General features: G+C 37.7%; 1 protein-coding gene across 1 annotated transcript in view; it reads left to right on the forward strand.

The window, feature by feature from the left end:
• LOC121315355 (wiskott-Aldrich syndrome protein family member 1-like) overlaps positions 1-22,482 on the forward strand; it is an 88,530-nt gene that overhangs the window by 41,219 nt on the left and 24,829 nt on the right. The window contains exons 2-3 of the mRNA XM_041249381.1: positions 10,304-10,464; positions 13,320-13,454. Coding sequence (XP_041105315.1) covers positions 10,332-10,464; positions 13,320-13,454 — 268 coding nt within the window. The 5' untranslated portion in view covers positions 10,304-10,331. The remainder of the gene's footprint in view (positions 1-10,303; positions 10,465-13,319; positions 13,455-22,482) is intronic.

Below are 22,482 nucleotides of genomic sequence, written 5' to 3' on the forward strand. Positions count from 1 at the left end.
CTGTAGTAAATTACGATTCTGCAGCCTTGAGTAAACCATTTTCTTTCCTTGGAAATGTTGTCTGTCTTCCATTTTATCCCCGGTCACTTTGACATACTATACAGTACCTTTGCCACCTTGTACCTGCTACAATTAAAAAAAAAGGCCATTGGTAAACAGTTATTCATTCTACTGTAGCTCATTGCATTCGATGAGCTATCACCACTCTGAATGAGCATGGCATTGTTTGTCTTGTAAATATACACAGGGACCCCGCTGACAAATGTTGTTAGTCAACAAAAATGTTGCATTGGGAAATACGTCTTCCTAATGGAGGTGGGCTGAACATTTTCAAAGGCCTGGCTAGATGAGTGATTACTACTTTGCCAGGGAACTGGTAGCCTAATTGTTGGTTTGATTACTTTTTTTTCCCGCCTTAAATTCAAAAAAGGTTGTCATTTGGCACGAAGTGGAGGGTGGTTTTCCCTGATTGAGTAGGATTCTGCATAGCTGATAAAGGGCCTATGTATTTTCCTTTTTTGAATCAATGGTTCAATCCAAGAGGAGATGTACAGGTCTGGCAATCACAGACTTGCTGTGCTTTGAATTTTCTTTCTGTAGTTGTTTCTAGTTGTCTGTATCAACCTACTGTAATCAGAAAAGACTTGCCTGTCTCTTCAGGCACGCTGAAACTCTGAAAGACCTTCCCCTATCAACCAATTGACCACGTAGGAACAAAAATGTGCCGTGAGCAATGATATGCCATAGAAGCAGTATTGGTGTGTGCATTTTTTAAAATCTTTATGCAACAGCAACTTCAGTCATACTGTGGACCCTCAATGAATCTTCATGTAGTGGCACCTCAAAGCACTTCATAAGTTGTATTGGTACACATTTTAGTACAGTAGCTCTGTTCAAGTTAGTGGCTCATATCTTTAGACATGATATAAATGCCTTCAGTACTAAGAAATTGCATCACAGGCATGCCACACGGTTGGTGCAAACAACTAAAACAGTGACCACCCGAAGAGGCACTCTTGTTGTTTCCATGCTGGCCTACTATAGTTTCCATCTTAAAAGCACACTCCTGTATAACACACTGCTGTGCTTACGTGACGTGCTGCTGTCACACAGCTAACAGAATTAATAACTTTCATTTAATTTTAGATGTGTTTATTCCTAGGTGCTGGTACTATAAATAGCCACCACCACATCAAATGATCTGGATGCTCTTTGCCAAAGATGATGTCAGTGTTAACATGTGCTGTCAAGCTGAAAATAATCTACTGTAGCTGTCCTCTACAGGTTTTGGGCTTAAAGGATTAGTATTTCTCCAAAACAGATGTGTGTACTGGTCATAAACCCCTTTTAACTACAGTATGAACCTTTGATGCCTCCAATGTGTCCGTCTGCATCGAAAGCAAATACATTTAATTTACACTATAACTAAAACTTGAGACTAATGTATCACTACTATTAAGAAAATAATATTGAATTTCATCTCTGAATTTTAATTACTTCTGTTACAGTACTTTTTTTTTTAAAAGTGTTGTTTACAGTACTGTGAGAAAAGAAGGCTACGCGGCGACCTAGTTCAAGCATTCAGAATTCTAAAAGGTATTGACAATGTCGACCCAAGGGACTTTTTCAGCCTGAAAAAAGAAACAAGGACCAGGGGTCACACATGGAGATTAGACAAAGGGGCTTTCAGAACAGAAAATAGGAGGCACTTTTTTACACAGAGAATTGTGAGGGTCTGGAATCAACTCCCTAGTAATGTTGTTGAAGCTGACACCTGGGATCCTTCAAGAAGCTGCTTGATGAGATTCTGGGATCAATAAGCTACTAACAACCAAACGAGCAAGATGGGCCGAATGGCCTCCTCTCGTTTGTAAACTTTCTTATGTTCTTATGTCCTGCACATCCTTACAGTATAAAAAGTCATGCAATAGGTCTTTTGTTGTTAAGCTTTCAAGATACATTTTACACACATTTGATAAACATATTGCACAGTACAATCCAAGTATTGCAATTATCAAAACATTTTTGTAAATATTTTCTACTATTATTTTCTGTAGAATTACAGAGGTCTACTGTACTTTATGCATACTTGTTTTAAGCCAAATCATTGACCATGCAGTAGAGGTGCATCATTTTTATCAGCTCCTCATGAACAACATGGCAGTCTGGGATATTCTTTAACATCTCAGATCAAAGGTCCAGCCGTTCCTGCATGGAACCTAGTAAAGAATGTTAAGGTACTGTACCTACTGTAGTTTATGGAGCTGTGCTTACCAAACCCCATAAATTTTAGAATTTTATTTTTTTATTACACGCCAAGCACCTTGGCAGTTAAAAATGTAATAAAATACTCCCTGAACTGGATAGAATAAAAAAAGAAAAGCTGTATTTATACATATACATTTTCAATTCATACTTTCCTGTCCAAAGCTGTTTAAAACTGAATTACAGTTGAGTTTGCAGAGTACAGTTTGTGACTTGACAGAAAATAAGATACTGGATAGAGTAGAATTGTACTGGAATTACATTCCGTTTGAGGCACTTAATATGAAGTATCCACATGAAAGAAGGAAATAGCGTATTTGTTATAATGTATTTGATGTACAGTACTAAAATTATATGTGATCTTACTGTTTAATAGGACACTTAAAGAGCAGGTACATTAGGGTTACACAAATACAGTGCTTTACTTACAAGTTGGTCTGGTTCTTTAAGTTAGGTTTTTGTTCGTTTTATATTTAATGATTAGATGTTTACCCACTTTCACATATCAACCGCAAACAGGACTGCATCAAAGGCATGTGCCTATTGCTAATGATTGGAAGCAAAGTCAAAACCCCACCTACAGTACATCAGCATTCTGTTAAATTTTTTTCCACTGTAAATCTTATTCAAATACAAAACAAGTAGCCGGTACTGGAAATGTATTTTTGCATCACTACGACCTTACTTGTTTTATTTATACAATAGGACATGATAAAATGACAGCATGCCAAAATAAATAAATAAATAAATAAAATGGCAAGAATTCTCCAATTATTTATTTTTTTATTCCTTGGTAATAAATTAGATACTATAGCAGTTTAGTTCAAAATATCTAATTGGGTGATTTATCAGTGCTTTCACATTGAAAAAAATTCTAATTCTAATTTGCTCATACAAAGAGGCCGGTTAGGTTTTACATTTACTGTTGGAAATAGTTGTTAAGCGTGTGTACTGTATATTTCTAGATTTGGAGCAACTGCTTGCACTTTGAAAAACATTCCTAATCTCCTACTTTCTGGGTGTATTTAATTTTCTGTCATTATATTCGCTGCTTAATGTTTTTTTTTTTGTAGCCTCTTTTAGGTTTTTTAAGTCTCTGATTTGTGTTAAACACCCTTTTCCTGCTGTTTCTTATAAAACGTCAGCAGTCTCCCTGTTATTTCTGCTGAGGTGGCAGAGAGAATTGGATAAAAGTGTGAAATCCTTAATTACAGTACTGCTCCATTTCCTTGAGTCAAACATAAAAGTGGGTGTACAGCAATCACTGTTCTGGGTATATGCAGCATTAAATGCTGAAAAACTCAATTCACCCTCAGGTATGTTTTTCTTGCTCAAAATGTTCAGTGTGGAGTACTCTAATTACAGTATTACCCTCAGTGTTTTAGCTACACCATCTGGATACACTTAAGATAATCAAGTCATTTTTATCAAATTAGTTCAAGATTTGCTATAAAAAAAAAAAGAATAAATAAACCTGTTTAGAATTATATTTTCTTTGTCGTGAATGGAGTAAAATACAACTCGCTTTCAGGGTGGAAAGACTGCATAGCCTTTGTATGGGGATTTATTTCTACCCTGCCATCCTTGAGCTCCAATGTTGAGTTGTCTAACAGTATTTATTATTCCATTAGCATTTAATTTCCTACTTGATTGCAATATTATGCAGGGTGTAATGAGCCATGAAGGCTGTCTGTACTGGCCTATTCAATTCCCTTGAGTACAATAGGCTGATCCTTTTTGCATTCAAGATGCTGGCGTTGTGTCATAATTCAGTGTTTAGCAGTTGTAGCGGGGCACCAAAAGAGTAATGAATCCTCGATCTCAGTGCTAGAGGTAGCTTTCAGTTTTTCAGAGTATGAGCGAAAAGATCGGAAGATTTGGTCACAAGGGGGGGCTGGAGCTTGTGTTGCTGTCTTTGTAAGGAGGCTCAGTTGTTCAGGCAGGATGTTATGTGTTGAATGCTAATGCTACTGTGCAGTCCAGTGACGGTAGGTGTTTGGTATGATTATTAATATAACACAACCCCCAATGAATAGTTGTGTACAATAACTGCAGATATTAAATTAAATGTTCTTGGTTTATTTGTTATTTAAATGAATATATTTTTGTTCACTGGGATACTTGTTTAGATTCAGCAATACTATAAGCTAAACAAAAACAAAACAAACAAAAAAAAAACAATAAGTGCAATTAAATTCACAACCTTGGCAGTAATGTAGTGGAAATAACTACTGCCAAGTGCAGGCTTCACTGTGTTATGAAGGCATGTTGATCAATCTAAATGAATGTAAATAATAATAAAACTCCTCTTTGTTTTTTTTGTTATTATGCAAAACATGCAGCATGTATCAAACAGAGTATGCCTGACTTTAGAAGAATTTATTATATGTGCTTATCCAAACATCATGTATTAAGGATGCTAAATCTTGGGTTTGGGGCTTTTGAGGATGAAAATGTAGCATTGATGTAAAAAAATAAATAAAAAAAAAACATGGATTTTGACATGCAAATATTTAACAGTGTGTTGTTTTTATTGATTGATTGATTGATTTAAAATAAAAACTACATTTGCCTTCAGTAATCACACTATATGTGCCTTTCTAATACCCCTTTTATGATTCCTTCAGTACAGATTGTGTATAAGGTATGTCATTTCATATGCTACTAAGTAATTTATAGGGGTTTAACTTTAGTTTCAGCCAATAATGATGACCGTGAACTGCGGAGGACCTCTTCTTGGTGCTTTTCACCATCACCTTTATACGCAGCCTCCTGTTAAAGCATCCACAGAACTCCTAGGAGATGCCTAGAATTCTAGAACGATTCCCTCATGTACCGTACAATAACTTCAGCTCAGGGCAGATCCATTTTTTCAGCTTTAAAGAGCGTGAAGTACATGATTCACTAATTGCTGCTAGAATTTGTAGCCAATTATCTTGTTTGACTTACTGTAACTGGTACACATGATAGGATTTTTGGCTGAATTATTTGCTTTTCAAATAAATGTGCCGCTTCAACAGCTCATTGTGTCGACTGTTATATTATTATTATTATTATTGGTACTAGTATTGTCATCATCATCAGATAAGCTGCATACCCGCCGTTTTTACACATTAAAAAATCATAAATATGCACTCAATTTAAATTTAATGTGTAAAAATATGCATAGCAATTTTGCTGCACAGCTTGTTTGGCTCCCCTCCTGCCTCCTCTGAAACTTCCACTAACGACTACATTTCCCAGAATACAGTGTCTTCAGTTACTAGGAAGCTGTACTCAAGAAAAACATATATTTTGTGATTCTCTAGGTCAGGTTCTTTGTGTGTTTTTTTGCAATGCTGCTGTCACCAAAGTTTCAAGGCCTCAAATCTTTACGAATTTAAGCCAGTGACTTCATATTTGCAGGGTTATGTAAACCCAGCGTGCTACATGAGACGTGGACTGTAACATTTTCTTGATTATGAAGATACCTATTTTTGTTCTATAGGCCAGACTTAAAACGCTGCATGTGTGTGTAAGATATGCGTTAAAGACATTGATACTGTTAATATTTTGAAAATAAAGGCTGAGATGTATTGTTCATCATTTAATGGGCAACAAATGTCTATGTTATAATTTAATTTCAGAAAAGCTATATTCCTTAATTCCAGAATTGGGTGGAGGATGGTTTTCTATGTACTAAAGCAGTGTTTTGCATACTGTAATTCTAATGAGAGATAGATACTGTTCTGATAGATTCCTATTTAACAAGTAAATTATTGGGACACTTTGTACAGTGTATACAGCATAGAGGAAGAGCTGTCATTAAACTTGGAATGTTTTGCAGCGCTTGGGTCATTGAGTAATTTACTCTCCAATGTAGACACTATGTGAGTAAAATGTATTTTGGGTGATTAAACTGCAACATTACCTTAAAAGTATTTTAATAAATGCTGTACTTTAGTGCTTTCAGTATGGGGTATGTATTAACTACAGCCTTATATTTTAACTGTAATGTTACTTTGAATTACTGTACAAAAACTTGGTCTTACAATAAAAACAAAACCAACAAGTATTCTTATTTGCTTTATTCACCACAAGTAATATGGCTATAAAGCAAATAAACACAGAAACAGATTTTTTTTTATTCAAATGCTGCAGATGGAATATACTTAACAAACCGGAACGTATGAGGTATCTTCTATTGTTTAAAAAAAAAAAAAAAAAAAAAAAAACATATTATAATATATAGTATAAATATAATTACTATCGATCTATTTGAAAAACTGGCCACATATAAAATGCAATACACAAAGCAGAAAAAAATGCACTAAAAGGAAGGGTGTGTGAGAAACGCAGTCACCGATACACAGACTGTATATGGATAAATAGTGACCGAGGTGGACCGAGCGATACTACAAGCCCCTGATATTCAAGTGCGCACACTCCTAGCTTTCACTTGTGTTCTTGTCGTAGGAGGCAACAAAAAATATACTGCTTCAATATATATATTACTAATACTGCTCTAATGCAAATAAAGAAACGATAATATTGTATTCCTTATTGATTGCCTTGCTATTATTATTATATTATTGTATTGTTATTATAGAGATTTACCTTCCAAAAATTCAGTTTACAGATAGGTAAATTGGTAGGCTAGGTTGAGGGGGACTAAGACAGCACAGATAAATCCTGACATCCATTCTCCAGCTACCGCATGCAGCATCTTCACAACTGACTACTGACATTCTTTATGCGTTAAATTTAAATATCATACATAATTCATATTTTTTTAAATGCGTAAAACACCCAGTACAGAGCTTATCTGGCGTACTGGAAATAGGTTAATGTTTTAGATAAAACACATTACAGGTTGTGTGATGTAAATGTCTGTTCTGTGAGTTTTCCAGTGATCCCCTGCCATAACAGTCCTGCCATAGAATTTCCTTTCCTGTGATTCACAACATAAAGAGACTGGGGAGAATTTGAATTTGCCCACAAGATGTGGGGCTTACTATATACAAATAGATTTGTAAGCTGACCTTGTTCTAATCGGAATTAGCATGGCAACAGTGACAACACCTAACGAACTTCAGTATTGCCTGGTGAGAGCAGTTCATAATTTATACCATCAAGAGAGACTCAGAGAAAGTATGACTGTGATCTGTTACTCAAATACATTTCTAAAAATAATGTAGATTTTTCATGTGCTGTTTCTTTGTATAAGGGGCAAGGTGTCCAATGTTTATGCTGACCATGTTTTGAGCAGACTTTAAAAATGAGTGGAGGAAAATGCTTTATTTTTTTAATATATTTTTGTAACCAGTACTTACTCGGTACTGTTTTAAAATGCATTTGACAGGAGAAAAGAGATGCTGTACTTTTACTACTGTAAAAACAGGAAGGTTATTCATCGGTCAGTATCTTGGCTTGGGCACAGACAGTAGCATCACAGTGGAATGTGGACAAGCCCATCATATTCCCAAAGACCTGTGTTACTGCTTTCAGGCTGGCAGCCTGGCACGTTATTGTGAACTGCACTGACCATTTTTTATATATTTTTAAATGAAGTTGTACTTAATATACAGAGCAGTAGATCAAAGTTATGGGAACATTTTGTGTTGGTGTTTTTATTATTATTATTTATTTTTATTATTTATTTATTTATTTATTTATTAATACATATTTAATTTTATCCTGAAACAACCTGTGACAGAGAGCGAGTGAATCCTAGTCAGCAATCTCCCATCCGTTCTGTGACTGCACGGTATAACAGGAACAGTGTGCCCCAGACTGGATGGTTTGACAGTTAAATCAGTTGGAAGTCGGCCATCCAGAAAGGGGGCAGAGCCACAATATCAGAATTCATCGCCTTCATGCGGTAGGAGTTGTGTCAGTCACAGTGTAAAAAGGAGTACAGAGATAAGATAACCGTGACTGCTGTATTTTGTTTATGTTTGTAACTTTATTTGTAATTATTAGACGGCTGAACACTGTCGCTGTCAAGCCAAGCCAGCATTAAAACCTGGATTACAACTACTGCACCAAGTCACTAATCACTGTGCATTCAGCACCAGCACGGGAGCACTGTGAAAGGAACAGAGCCGTGTCTGGGCGTTGCCTTTGTTTATTATTGTTTCGGGACTGAAACCCAGTATTATTTCACTGTGCAAACTACACATTGCTGTGTACTTACCAGCACTATTATTGAACAGTGAAAAGAAAAGCCAGGAAAAATGAAAGAACTCTGAACTCTGTCTGTGTGTTATTGTTGGAGCACTGCATCACCCCTACAGCTGCACACTACAAACCGCTTTGCCACACAACCATCAAGGCTATTTTAACTATTTTCTCTGCTGCTTGCTTCTCCACTTCAATTCTTTCAAATTCCAAAGTTCAGGTAATTATGACTTTCCATATTAGAAGTTGTTCTACGGTATTTTCAGACTGTGAATTCCAGTGGCGTTGGCCTGGCAAAATAGGAACCAAATGTCTCCTGCCTCATCACTTTTTTTAACACTGTCCAGGCATGCATAAAATTCATATTTTCAATGTATAAACTCCAGATTTACCATATTGAAGGTAAAGTAATGCAGTAATACAAGACATTAAATTAAAATGTTAGCATTTTAATAGCTCTGGGGGTAGGGGCGCAAAACAGTGTAACAGCTTTTGAAACACGTGAACTGCTTTTTTTGTGATTGTGTCATTGGTTGTCTTTTTACAATTTGAAAAGCCTTTCATACAAAACGTTTCCTTTGCACCTACTGATCAACATTGATAACGTACTTGCAATAATGCTAACACAAGTCTTACAGTTTAATGAGGTTAAACTGTACCACTTTGGGAATAAAACTGATGTGGGGAGTCCAATACAATACTTAATACATGAATCTCTAATAAAAATAATGCTTACAATGTGTCTCTGATTACACAAGCAGTTTTATTACTGTTGGAAAACTGAAGGGCTGCTTTGCTTTAGCAATATGGAGACTGGCTAGAGAACTTTTTTTTGTAATCAGGAAATTGAGCAAAAGCTTTTCTTTTATTCTACTGCTACAAGGAATAATAATCAAATTGTGGCCAGTCAAGGTAGCAAGATTTTTTTTCTAATGATGTTTCTGATCGGCTTGCTACAGTAATAATATGACCCATTGTATTTGTGGTTGAGTCCATTGCATCGGAGATTAGGGCATTGTTAAACAAATGTATTTATAAAAAGAAAAATCTAGTGGTCGTTTTGTATTTTTTTTAGTTAAAAATGAAAAAACAATGTAATGCTGACCTTTACCTTGATGTGGAAATTGTATGTGTTAACTATACCCTATTCAGAGACCCACCTAGGGACTTTTTGCAACCCACAAAACCATTGAACTACATCAGTTTTTAGGGAGACATCACTGGCACCATCATTAGTGATGCTAGAGTGTTTTATAAAGTGATTACTATCACATGAAAACACAGTTTGAAAGACTATCCATACAGGAATGAATAGTTAAACTGATACTTCAGCTTTGACCTGTTGAACACATTTATGTTGTAAAATGTGGGGGGTGGGGCAAGCTCCCCTTTACTTCCCCGCAATCCCATCTACAGTAGAACATATTATATAAGGCTTTGCCAAACTGTACTAGGTGTCTTCACATAATGTTTCTGTACTATATGTGAAAGAATTCACCAAACTTGTGAATTCACAACTCCAAAATAAAAATTCAGCACTGTAAACTTCTCGGCGCAACAACACAGTCTGTCTGCTTTTATTTTTTTAAGACGGGTGACTGGTCTTTATTATTTTTATTACTGTAGGTAGAACAAAAATCAAACTGGGGCAGGTCTTGATGGATGGCTGTGCATACAAAAGAAGGAGCATACAGCTAATGAATGTACTGCAATGGGATTATTAACCCTAAACAATATTTTAATCACCAGAGGACGATTAAGGCAGTAGAACTGTGTCTTATGTGTGTAGTATACTACAGGGGCAAAATGGCATACAGCTAAAGGAAAAAAGAGGACCGTTTTAAGATCAGTGTTTTCAAAATTTTATTTCTCTTCCTAGGTGTCCTGGCCTTTAGATTGACCCAAGAATGCCACTAGTGAAGAGGAACATCGAGCCCAGGCACCTGTGTCATACGGTGCTACCAAGAGGCATCAAGAATGAACTGGAATGTGTGACTAACGTGTCACTGGCAAATATAATACGGCAGCTCAGCAGCCTGAGTAAGTGTGTGCATGTTCGTGTATTTCCTGTTTCTCTTCTGCTCCTGTAACAAACCTATTCCCCTTGAATATGTACACCTGAGGATTTCTACAGTATCTAGAGTGATGTACAGTAATCCGTCGTGTATCTGCCCTAACCGTTTACCATGATCAAGCTCTTCAGTAAAGTGTGTGTGATAGCGAGTGAGTGAGGGACAGAGAGCCAGAACCATGGTTGGATACCGAAGTGTGAGTAAGCAAGTCAAAACCGTCAACAGCCGAGCGAGTAGCTGGAGTTTGTTTATTATTGAACAGAGATTGTAGATCCCACTAAAGTTTTTGTACACTGTGTTGTATGTACTGTGCGCTACCATTGCTGGTAGTGTCACGAGAGCTGTTCAGTGTGTTGATATGCAAATAAATCCTGTTCACCTGCGGGGTGCATCCACTTCAGCCATCTCGATCTCCTGCCTGTCACTCAGGAGCGAATGCACGCACCCACGTGGCAGACGGATACTCTGTCACAACCATTAATACCCTGAATCTTTCTAAACAAGGGGTTTAGGGGAGCTCCCTGATAAAAGCTGAATCAAAACAATAATTGTTTGAATGTAGTCATTGTCACAGCTGTGTATAATGGTATTTAAAACAGGATTAATTTATCCACCTTTTTACAAATCCACCCTTACCTGGTTCCACTGCAGTTAGATATGTGACGGACTACTGTACTCCGTTCAGAATATTTTCATGGAGTGTTAATGTTTTATTTTCCTTTGACAAACATGGTGCAAATTCTACATTTGACTTGCATCATAGTAGCACTATCATTTTTACCACTTGTCATCCTTTTTTTTCTAGTAAAGCTCTTTTTGGGTCTGTGTTTTGTACTTCGGGTTGGAATGATCTGCGGGCATTTCAAAGATAACTCTAGTCTGTAGATGAAAGGCTGGGATGTGATCCAGATTTAAAAAAAAAAACATAATTGTTTTCTCTTCTACATTTACAGATACAAGTGTCTATAAATCAGATCATTCTTTTAATAAAAAAAGTGAAAGCAACAGGAACCTGTCTCATACTGATTGAACAGTCTTCACAGAGACATCTCACATAATCAATCACTAGATAACAGCCTTGTGAAGGTCTCTCTAAGTTTTCCTCATACTTCATCTCACTCGCTCTCAGTACAGCACTGTTTCCCGGTAGAAGGACATATGCATGCATCATTATTGGAAGATCATTAATACCTTTCTGACAGACATGTTTGTGCTAATTACAGTAGTGACTTTCAGCCTGTCATGTACTGGGACTGTTTCTGTAAACCTTGTAGGACAAAGACAAGGAGAAGTGATACTGTTTATTGGACTAAAAGGACTCTCTTTCCTACTTTCACCTGAAGAATAGACCTTTGAGGTCTTGTTAGCTTGTGAATAATTATTGTTTAGTTAGTCCAATAAAAGGTATCACTTCTCATTCTCTTTGTCTATCATCGCTGGACTAATATGGCTACCATTTCATCTATCTGCTACTCTGTAAACCTTGTGAAATTGGGTCAATGAAGGGTTAACCTCATTTGGCAAATATTTCAATCCTTAAACTCTGGGAAAGGTACAACAGTCATATGTTAGGGTTAGGGTTCACTGTATTAGACCTGCACTGTACTTTTGAAAATAAATATAGTCATTAAATAATAACAATTACAATTTTCCTACAACATTGGTTAAATCTGTGAACACAGCAATATAGGTCACTTTGAGGTGCTTTGAGATAGTGGGGTCTATTCAATTGCTCTAAGTATTAGCACATCTAAATAAGTTATGTATTTACTATACTCCGGATAACCCAGCTGAGAACAGCATCAGAATCCTAGCAGGCTTTTCCTTATCAGTTTTTGCAGCTGGTTGGAAGTTAGGATTGTAGTTGCATGGTTTGCCCAAGGCGCCTCATTGAATCACTGGCTGAGCTGGTCAGGCAACTTGTGGAATCTTGACTCCACATGGCAGAATGGTCCTTATCTCACCAGAGAGACATGTCTGTCAATTTAGTGCACATTGTCTCTAATCTGCAGCAGGCATACACTGTAACAGTAGGCCAAACCCTGGAGATATGCATCCCTCGACTAGGGTGGTAAAGGGTTAGTTAAAACTGACTTTACTGATTTTATAAGGTGTACTTGACAGTGAGAATACAGTCGGTGCCACATAATCTGGACACTGATAATCAGGATTTCTGCTTAAATGGGAGACGGTTCTTCCCAGTGCTATTTATGTCATTTTAATTGGGATGTCACTTCTTTAATTGGGATACAGTATTTTGAAATGATGAACGGAGATCGTTTTTCAAGAGGTTCACGTAGCACAGTGCAGTGATTAAAGGGATTACATGATTATGCAGTGACTTGCATAAACCAGGTTGAACTCTTGAAGGAGCTGGAGTCTCCTGTGCTTTTTTCAAAGCAATTTGGCATGTCAATATTGCAGATGTTTCGCCTTGTGATAAGATATGATTTTATTATTTTTCATTTAATTTATAAATACAAATAAATGCTTCATTTTGTTTAGCTATAAAAAACAATTGACTCGTATTTCAAATTACGCATTTAACATTTATAATGTGATGTGAGTTCATTCTTTTTCTTTTCATTTAGAAATAAATAACACAATATAAAAGAAAACACTTCTTGTGCAGGTCATACAATATGAATCTTAGTGTGACTAAGGGCCTGTCTGCAAAATTACCCTGCACAATTTCAGAACTATTCTCTCACTGTCTTGTCTCATTTCTCTCATCCCAGGTAAAGATGTTCCAAATGCAATTCCTTTTCCATGCAATATATTGCTGCAGCAGCACAGACTCAATGTGATTTGTCTTGCTTCCAGGTAAATATGCAGAAGACGTGTTTGGCGAGCTATTTAATGAGGCCCACGCATTCTCATTCCGGGTGAACTCTCTACAGGAGCGCGTGGACAGCCTCTCTGTCAGTGTCACACAGCTGGACCCCAAGGAGGAAGAACGTAAGTTTGTCAAACTGCTGTTCTCGTGCTTAACTCAAGAGAGAGAGCACCTCTAAGATGCCTTCTATTGGGTTTACATATACAGTAATCCTTCGCGTATCCGACTGCTGTAGGACCAGAGTAAGGGCGGATATGTAAAAAGGCAGATAAATGAACCCTGTTTTAAATACCATTATACACAGCTGTAGCAATTACCATAGTCACACAATTATTGTTTTGATTCAGCTTTTATCAGGGAGCTCCCCTAAACCCCTTGTTTAGAAAGATTCAGGGTATTAATGGTTGTGACAGAGTATCCGTCTGCCACGTGGGTGCGTGCATTCGCTCCTGAGTGACAGGCAGGAGATCGAGATGGCTGAAGTGGATGCACCCCGCAGGTGAACAGGATTTATTTGCATATCAACACACTGAACAGCTCTCGTGACACTACCAGCAATGGTAGCGCACAGTACATACAACACAGTGTACAAAAACTTTAGTGGGATCTACAATCTCTGTTCAATAATAAACAAACTCCAGCTACTCGCTCGGCTGTTGACGGTTTTGACTGTTCAGTCTCACTCCTGCATTCATACACTGCATTCTGTGAGAGTAAGTAAAAGGCTTTCCAATGCTTAGCAGGGCAATAATGCCAGTTTCAGTTCCTGGCACGGCAACTGCTGCTTTTTGAAGAAGAATAAATAGCTATAGTGAGATTCAGCTGAAGGCTAATGCCTTGATGTTTTTTGAAGGGGTTGGGGGCTTTGGGCTAATTCTGAACCTAGCAGCGTGATTTATAAGTCATAGCCATCGTTGTCTGAGTGAACATCATTTCTGTTCTATTATTATGGAAATTATATTTTATTTCATACTCTACGTGAAATATTTACTCCAGTTGATTGTTGATTCTCAGCCAATATCGGAAAATGTTTCTGATTTTTAACAGAAGAATAATTGTTCTTTCAGCTGTTGTTTTCCCCGGCGGCGCTGCCTCCTCTCAGTTTAAACCGTGTTTCTGTAAAATAAGTATACTGCAGCTGCACTTGGTTGTGCAAGAGATATTATAATATTGATCTGGAGCTAATTGCATTCAGTATTGTTTATTGATTGTAGAAACAAAAGTGTGGATTTAAAGAACATTCTAATCAGTATTAAGCAGTTAACTAAATAGTTTACTGAATAAAACAGGTTAATCTTGCTATTGTGTAGTAAAAACAGTTGTTTCATACAGTTTCCCCCCAGCAGTAAGACCCATCAAAGCCCACTCCTCAATCCTGCAAATGAAGATTGTGTCCGTAGTTTGAAGTACAGCCCTGTATATTAACAGGCTATCATTTTTGCCATTATAAAACAAAGCAGAATAATTCACATAATTATCTGAATAACATTTTTTTTATTTTTTATTTTTTTATGGTTAAAACTGAAAAATTAAACACACATTTGGCTTTAAAATGTAGTTGCTGATTGAGAGTGCGGTTACTGCTTGGCTCATGCATTTGTCTGAGTGGAGTTGAAAACAAGGTCTTTATTGTTGTCCTTGGGTAACAAGAAGAGCAACCTGGCCTAAAAAGCTGTCCTTGTTTCTCACACAGTACAACAGCTGCTGCTGTTCACCACATAGTCGTAATACTGAAGTAAAAAGGCTGCAATGGTACCTAATAATAGATGAATGTTTCCCTCAAAAATATGTTGTTTGTTTGTTTGTTTTTTTTTTTTTTTTTTTTTTTACTGTTAACCCATTACTCCAAGCAAAGTTGCAGGTGATGAACACAAAGGACATCAGGGATCCTCACCCACCCAGAGGTTTAGGTTCTGTGGTGATGGGTGGGAGAATATCATATATTGATCTGATTAGAAACTTTTAGATTAGGAAAATTAGGTTGATAGCTTTTGCTATATCTACATACATACAGTGCATACACGCATGCATGCATGCATGCGTGTATGCATGCATGTATGCATGGATGTATGGCAGTGTGGTCCAGTGGTTAAAGTCCAGCATTTGTAACTAGAAGGTCACCGGTTTAAATCCCGGCTCTGCCACTGACTAACTCACTCTATGACCCTAAGCAAGTCATTTAACCTCCTTGTGATCCATACTACAGATGAGATGATAAATCAATGTGCTATAGTGAGTGATGCTACATATAATGCACAGTTCCAGCCTACCTCTGTAAAGCGCATTGTGAATGTGGTTCTCTGTTCACAAACACATTATCACCTGATTATGTGGGCCAATCAAAGTTTGATTATTGTGGTAATTGCTGGGCGTGGTAACTACTAGCTTGATCAAAAACTAAATTGAAATACTTACATGAAAATTTAATATTTTTAGTGGCTGAGTAATGGGGAGAAAACATAAATCAATTTATGAACACAGAAAAGAAAATTAATGTTTCAAAGTATACAAAATGCAAAAATATCAGAAGTGGGTCAGATGAAGCAGAGGAACATACTGCAAAAGAACATACTGAAAAATAAGCAACACATTTCGTTAAAACAAGAAAGTGAACTGAGAGACAAGCAATCCATTTATGCAGTTTTACACATGCTTTAATAAAGAAGAGCACAGAATGACTGTGTTAATGAGTTTGTCAGAGCTCTGTGCTTTGCTGGACAGCCATAAATATCGTAAATATTTGACAGAAAATGGGGATGCTTTAGTTGGTAAATGGAATGCATTGAAAAATATCCAGTGTGATTTTTTGACGCATCTCCCGATGGTTTGCACCGTCCAGTTCTGTCAATTTTTTCTTTTCTTTTTATGATTTCAAGGTGAATAAACCTGGCTTGTTTTATACTGATGTCATGTTCATACCTTCTGCAGATATTATTTCCGTCAGCACAACGATTGCCCAAACGTTCGCAAAGTACCAGCTAACTTGGGAAAATGTGGCTTCGACTTGCACAGATTCTGCTTCATCATACATGCAAGGGGCATTAAACATAATCAGAAACCAGAACTGCAACGCATTATATTCCACATGTACATGTATGTATACTGAGATTTTCCCCCCTGATTTTTACAGATGTTTCAATAAAAAAAAAAAAAAAAAAAAAAAAAAAATATATATATATATATATATATATATAGGCATAGGATATTTTAATATTAATATTTAATATAAAAAAATATTTTAAACTCTGAAATTTTTTTTTAAAGATAAAAACTGAAAATTCAGAACACTAATCATACTGGGTACTGGATAAATAAAACACCCACGAGATTACAGTGATGGTCACCCATTTATTATAAAGAGCGAAGCATAAACAGTTATAAAAGGAAGGGCTAATCATTCTAGTTGCCATGGCACCTGCTCATAAATGGAGCAGCCTAGTAGGGATATGCAAATATGCAATTGTGTAACCCATGGTGCATACCAGTTTTGGTGGTACTTCTGTTACATTTTGCTTTGCTTCCCTGAGCTACAGTACATCAGAGCCACTAGCTTTAGGGAATGTAAACAAACAGAATAATTAGAAAGAAACATCTTGTGTAAATAGTTATGGAATCTTATATTGGTATGTCATTGAAAATCATTGGGAAACCAAGCAAATAAATCATATGTTACACAAAAATATGGGACAGTTTCACTTTAAACCAAAAAATAAATGGGAAACATAATGTGCTACTGTGATCACAACCATTTTGATTGCTACAAAAGCTCAAGAGAGCTGTTAAAAGTACACCACAGTTGAGTACTGTGTCTCTTTGGTATGTCTATACTTAGACAGCATTAGAGCTGTTGTTTGATGAATTATATATGAAGTGGTAATTGGCCACCCAAACTGATCCATGGCAGTTTTTCACAAAAAACTAGAACTAAAAAATAATAATAATAGTTTACAACGTACATGTTTTGTCTTTCTTACAGTAGGCAAAATAAAGTTCTGATTTACAGAGCAGTTGCTACTGCCTTTTTAGTGAAATAACCACAATGCATTGGGTTCTTGCAAATATGTAGATAAAAAATGCATCAATTAAGCCTTCAATGTAAGGTAGGAGAAAAAGCACTAGTGTCTTCACTACTTCCCTCAGCTTATGAGTGTACCAACTGCTCATTGAAAAATAGTTTTGCCTTTGATGTAATTTACATGATCAATTTGTACATCAATAATGTATAAGTGTTTTACATTTTTCAAGGTATTAAATTCCCATTAAAGAGTCATAAGTGTTGGTATACATTCACTGAAGTATTTCTTTATACCACAGGGTCTCCAGTGTAAATTAACTTTCAGCAGCTCTTTTGGGTAGACATTGCCACTTATAATTATAATCAAATATACGATTACACCAAGTCTGAAACTCTCTTAAAAACTGAATTGCAAAGTTAAGTTGCTAAGTCCGTGATGGCTGTAAAAAAAAAATAAAAAAATAAAAAATAAAAAAAAATGCAAAACATTAATTCTACAACAAATGGACCAATGGGCCTCACCTTACTGATTCTTTTGATATTGCACACGATGGAAGTGTTTTAGTCAGAATCCCGAAATATTAGCACTCAACGGAGGAAAAGGAGCACTGAAAAGGGGCTATGTTTGAGAAATCTTCTTGATACTCACTCCACACACAGAACTGATCTTGTAGTTTAATAGTATGTTAACATTTTACCTGCTGGTGACCTTTGATGTTCATGAGATGGCAGCAAATGTAGAAAAAAAGTTTCTCCAAGATGTAACAAAGACTAGTTATGCATTGTCAGTGTCACAGGGTAATTGGCTACTGTAACAGAAGTGTTCCGTGTGTGGGTCGTCACTGAATAATAATGAGGCAGACGCAGGGCATTGGGTGTCGACACACCGCACAGGCGCGCAGATTTTATTTGACACAAGTGCTGCCACTAGGGTACCAGCAATAGTAGCCCTAGTTTCAGATTTAATAAAGCAAACAAAAGAAAACAAACTTAAAAACGTTTTGGTTTGTCTTTTCTTGGCAGTAAGTCACGTTGTTGCTTGTGTATTCGGGCAGTATCGTTTTTGTTTGTCTTTTCTCGGCAGTCAGTCACGTTGCCGTTTTGTGTACTCAGTCATGTCTTTTGTTGTCAATTTTTAATACCCACATCGCTATATTGTACTCGCATTTAAGATGCAGGCTATTTTTGGGAAGAAAAAATGGTTTAAAAAACGTGTCATAAATTAGAAGAAATATGGCATATCTAATAGGTTATGTTTGGCTGCTCAAATGAATAATGAGTTGTAAGTGTGTTATTACATTTCTCATGACTGCAGAAGAGATAAAATATAAGATAACATGGCCATGGAGCTACATGTGTGGATGTTTTTGCTCTCAAGCAATGAACGGCAGATCAAATCATGGATAGAGTAAGGATGGTCATGTGGGGAAACTTGCTACAGCCTTCTTGAGCAAAGGGTCTGGAATTTAAAACCACTCAATTGCTCCTCTGAGAAGACAACATTGTCCTTCGGGCTTTTAGAGATTCTTGCAGGGCTTGATTGATTTTTTTTTCACCTTGACTGAAAACAATTTTTGCTCAGCCAATATGCAATATCTTTCTTTTCTTCAAAACGAGTGACCCATTACTAAGGCTACAATTTTGTCATGGACGTCAATGAAATCGTAAAAATCTTGAATTTGAATAAAGTCTGTAGAATCTTGGAACTGGATGTAAAAACACTTTTAATTAGATGCTTCCTTTATTTCCTTTTAAAAATGCAGTATGTCATGCACTGAAAATACAAATCTGTGAATGTCTATAAATTGTTTGGTTGTGTATGAATGCAGCATTTATGTGTAGCTATTTAGGTCAGCGAGTGAGATAGCTAGATAGCTGAGATAGCAAACATGTAACTGTGTGACAGCTAAAATGTCAAAAAAAATGTGAGTGAGCTGTTTTCTGTAAAATGCATCAGAGAACAGAAGTGTCCCGATTTACAGAGGCTTTCTTTACAACATGCTGTTTCAGAAACTTTAAAATCTGGTTCATACTTCTGTCACAAACGAATGCGATACATCAGACGAAGACAGCTATAAAAGCTGTGTAGCTTTGATATTTGCTGAATGAAGGACTGTGGCAAAGTGGTTAACAGTGTGCAGGTGCAGGAGTGCTGCGGTGATCAACAAACAGACAACGATCCAGGTGCAATGGTGTTTTATTTTTATATATCCAAAGTCTGATGATTTAGTGTACTGTAGCTCCACCCCCTTTCTAGATGGCCAACTTCTGTCTAACCCTGGGAATGAATTGTCTAGCCAGGGCACTCTGTTCCCTTTACACAGCGCCCAAACAGGTATCACCAAGAATCATTCTATCTCTCTTACATATCCCACCACTCAGAGTGGAGCCGAAGGAACACTCGGCTATTCCTATTTCCTATTACTCCTCCCTCCCAGGAAAAATAATGTGTATTTTGGTGTTCTTTCACTGCACGATGAATCATATGATACATGAAGGGCTGCAATGCCAGATACCACCGAGCTATCTGGGCATGGCTGTCCTTCATTGTGCTTAACCACTTGAGTAGGGCGTGGCCTGTGACAAGGTCGAATTAATGTCCCATCAGGTAATATCGTAAAGAGTAACCCATTTAATGATCAAACACTCCTTTTCAACCACGGAGCATCTTTGCACTCCCGGGGGAGCATCTTTTTGCTGAGGTACAGTATCGGGTGTTACTCTGTCTACCTTTTGGGACAAAACCCAAACCAACATTCGATGCATCGGTGTGGAGGATGAATCTCTTGGTGAGAGTGGGGGCCTGGCAGAGTCTCTGCTTAATAGTATCAAACACCCCCTGACGTTCTACTGACCACTTAATCAAATGTGTTGCACTCTTTTTGGTGAGGTCAACTAAGGGATTGACCACTGTGGCATACTCCAGGATGAATCTATGGTAATAACCTGCTAACACCAGTAGAGACCTCACCTGAGGCTTGGTTTTGGGGATTGCCGCATCCACCAAAGCCTGAACTTTGGTGACAGCGGGTTCCACCCTTCCGTTTCCCATTATAAATCCCAAATATTGTGTCTCGTTTTTGGCAGACGCACATTTTCTCAAGTTGGCTGTCAGCCGGGCTACCCTGAGAGACTGATCTTAGCCAAATGCTCTTGCTAGGCGGAGCTGTAAATAACCACATCGTCAATATACGCTGCCGCATATTCCTGATGTTGGTGTAAGACCTGGTCCATCAGTCTCTGAAAGGCAGAAGGTGCACCATTTAGCCCAAATGGCATAGTTATGGAATGGAACAGCCCTTCAGGAGTTTTGCTGTTTTCTCTCTAGAACTGCCGGTTAAGTGGATCTGCCAGTATTCCTTCGTCAGGTCCAGAGTAAGGAGATAAACCTAGCTGTTCCTAGTTTATCGAGAAGCTCGTCAACAAGAGGCATGAGGTGGGCATCGAACTTGGCAATAGCGGAAATCAACGCAGAAGTGTTTGCTGCTTTCCTTTTTGGCCACTCACAATTGGACTGCACCACTCGCTCCTGGAAGGCTCAATCACCCCAAGTTTGAGCATCACACATACCTCTTTGCTAACCCCACTTTGTTGACTTTCTGGGATCCGGTAAGGTTTATCTCACACCATGACACCTGGGGGAGAGATAATGGCATATTCAACAAGGTTAGTTCCCCCATAGAAGGTTAGTTCCCCTAATAGTCTTTAGTTCTGAGGTATCTAATCTGGGGCCTAAATCATCCTCTGCTTCGCCTGGATCTATAAATAAGGCATCCCTTGCCTGCCAGGGCTTTAATAAATTTCTGTAATAAATTTCTTATTCATTATGACAATAGGGGCTGTCTAATTTCATAATTCACCTTTCCTGTAGCCCAAATCACCTGATATGGCCCCTGCCATTTAGCACGTAATTTCGATTCTGCTGAGGGAAGACGCAGCATTACTTTGTCTCCTGGTCGAAAGGTTCGAATTCTTGCATTTTGGTTGTAATGCTACTGTTGCCGGTGCTGAGGTGATTTGAGATTGTCCTGGGCCAAACCATCGACCAAATCCAGGTGATCTCGCAGTAGGAGCACATGCTGCACTACATTTTTGGATGAGACTTTGTGCTCTTCCCAACCCTCTCAACAGATCACGGATTCTGAGAGGCTGTCAGCCGTACAAGAGCTCGAAGAGGCAGAACCCTGTCGAACTCTGCTGCACCTCTCTCACTGCAAAAAGCAAGTAGGGGAGAAGCGATGCCCAATATTTTTTATCTTTATTCACAAGTCGTCTCATTATCTGCTTTAGGTTCTGATTAAAACGTTCCACCATATTTTGTAAACTTGTTGTAAAGTCTTGGACAGAAAGTTAGTTACATGATCAGCCAATATTTCCTTTGGGATCCCTACTCTAGCCATAATCTGCACTAGTTCTTTGGCTATGGAACTTGGCCACAAATGGATCTTCCAGCAAGACAAAAACAGTGAAATCAACATCAATATTATAGTCATTGGTACATGGGAAATCTGTGGAACACAAGTTGTTTAAAATCTATATTTGTATTTAGGCACAAGGATTGCACAGCACTTCACTTGCAGGTAAAATGAAATAATATGCGAGCATGGGGAATTGCACTTTATTAATCCACGTGCAGTTGTACCACAACTCCAATTGAATGATTGATTAGCAATCGAGTCTCGGTACAGTTGCATAAAAGCAGCATGTTTTCACTCACTCGGGGTTGTGTGTTCGGTGAGTGGAGAACGGGGTTGGAGACAGATGTTATAATAATAATAATAATAATAATAGCAGTAGTAGTTGTCAGCTCACCATGTTTGTCTGGGTAGTCCGTTTTGTTTGTCTCTCTATTTTGGTGAAAGTGCCGTGTCCTGTGTGTTTTGTCTTTACAACCTTTTATTTTCTGTCTGTTTCATTATTAAATGCTGAACCAAACCAATCGCTCAGCTTCACCAAACTCCATCGCTCTGTTTTTTATTCCCTGGTTCCTGTTTTTGGTATGATGTCACACACTGCAGCCGTCTTTGTGACACGATTTCAGTCTCCGGACTTGAATCTCATTGAAAACCTGTGGTTTGAACCCGGGAATGCCTGCTCGTCGCTGCCCCGGGAATGCCTGCACGCCTCCGCACGCC

Source organism: Polyodon spathula, chromosome 5 (assembly GCF_017654505.1).
Source record: "Polyodon spathula isolate WHYD16114869_AA chromosome 5, ASM1765450v1, whole genome shotgun sequence".
Taxonomy (NCBI): Eukaryota; Metazoa; Chordata; class Actinopteri; order Acipenseriformes; family Polyodontidae; genus Polyodon; species Polyodon spathula.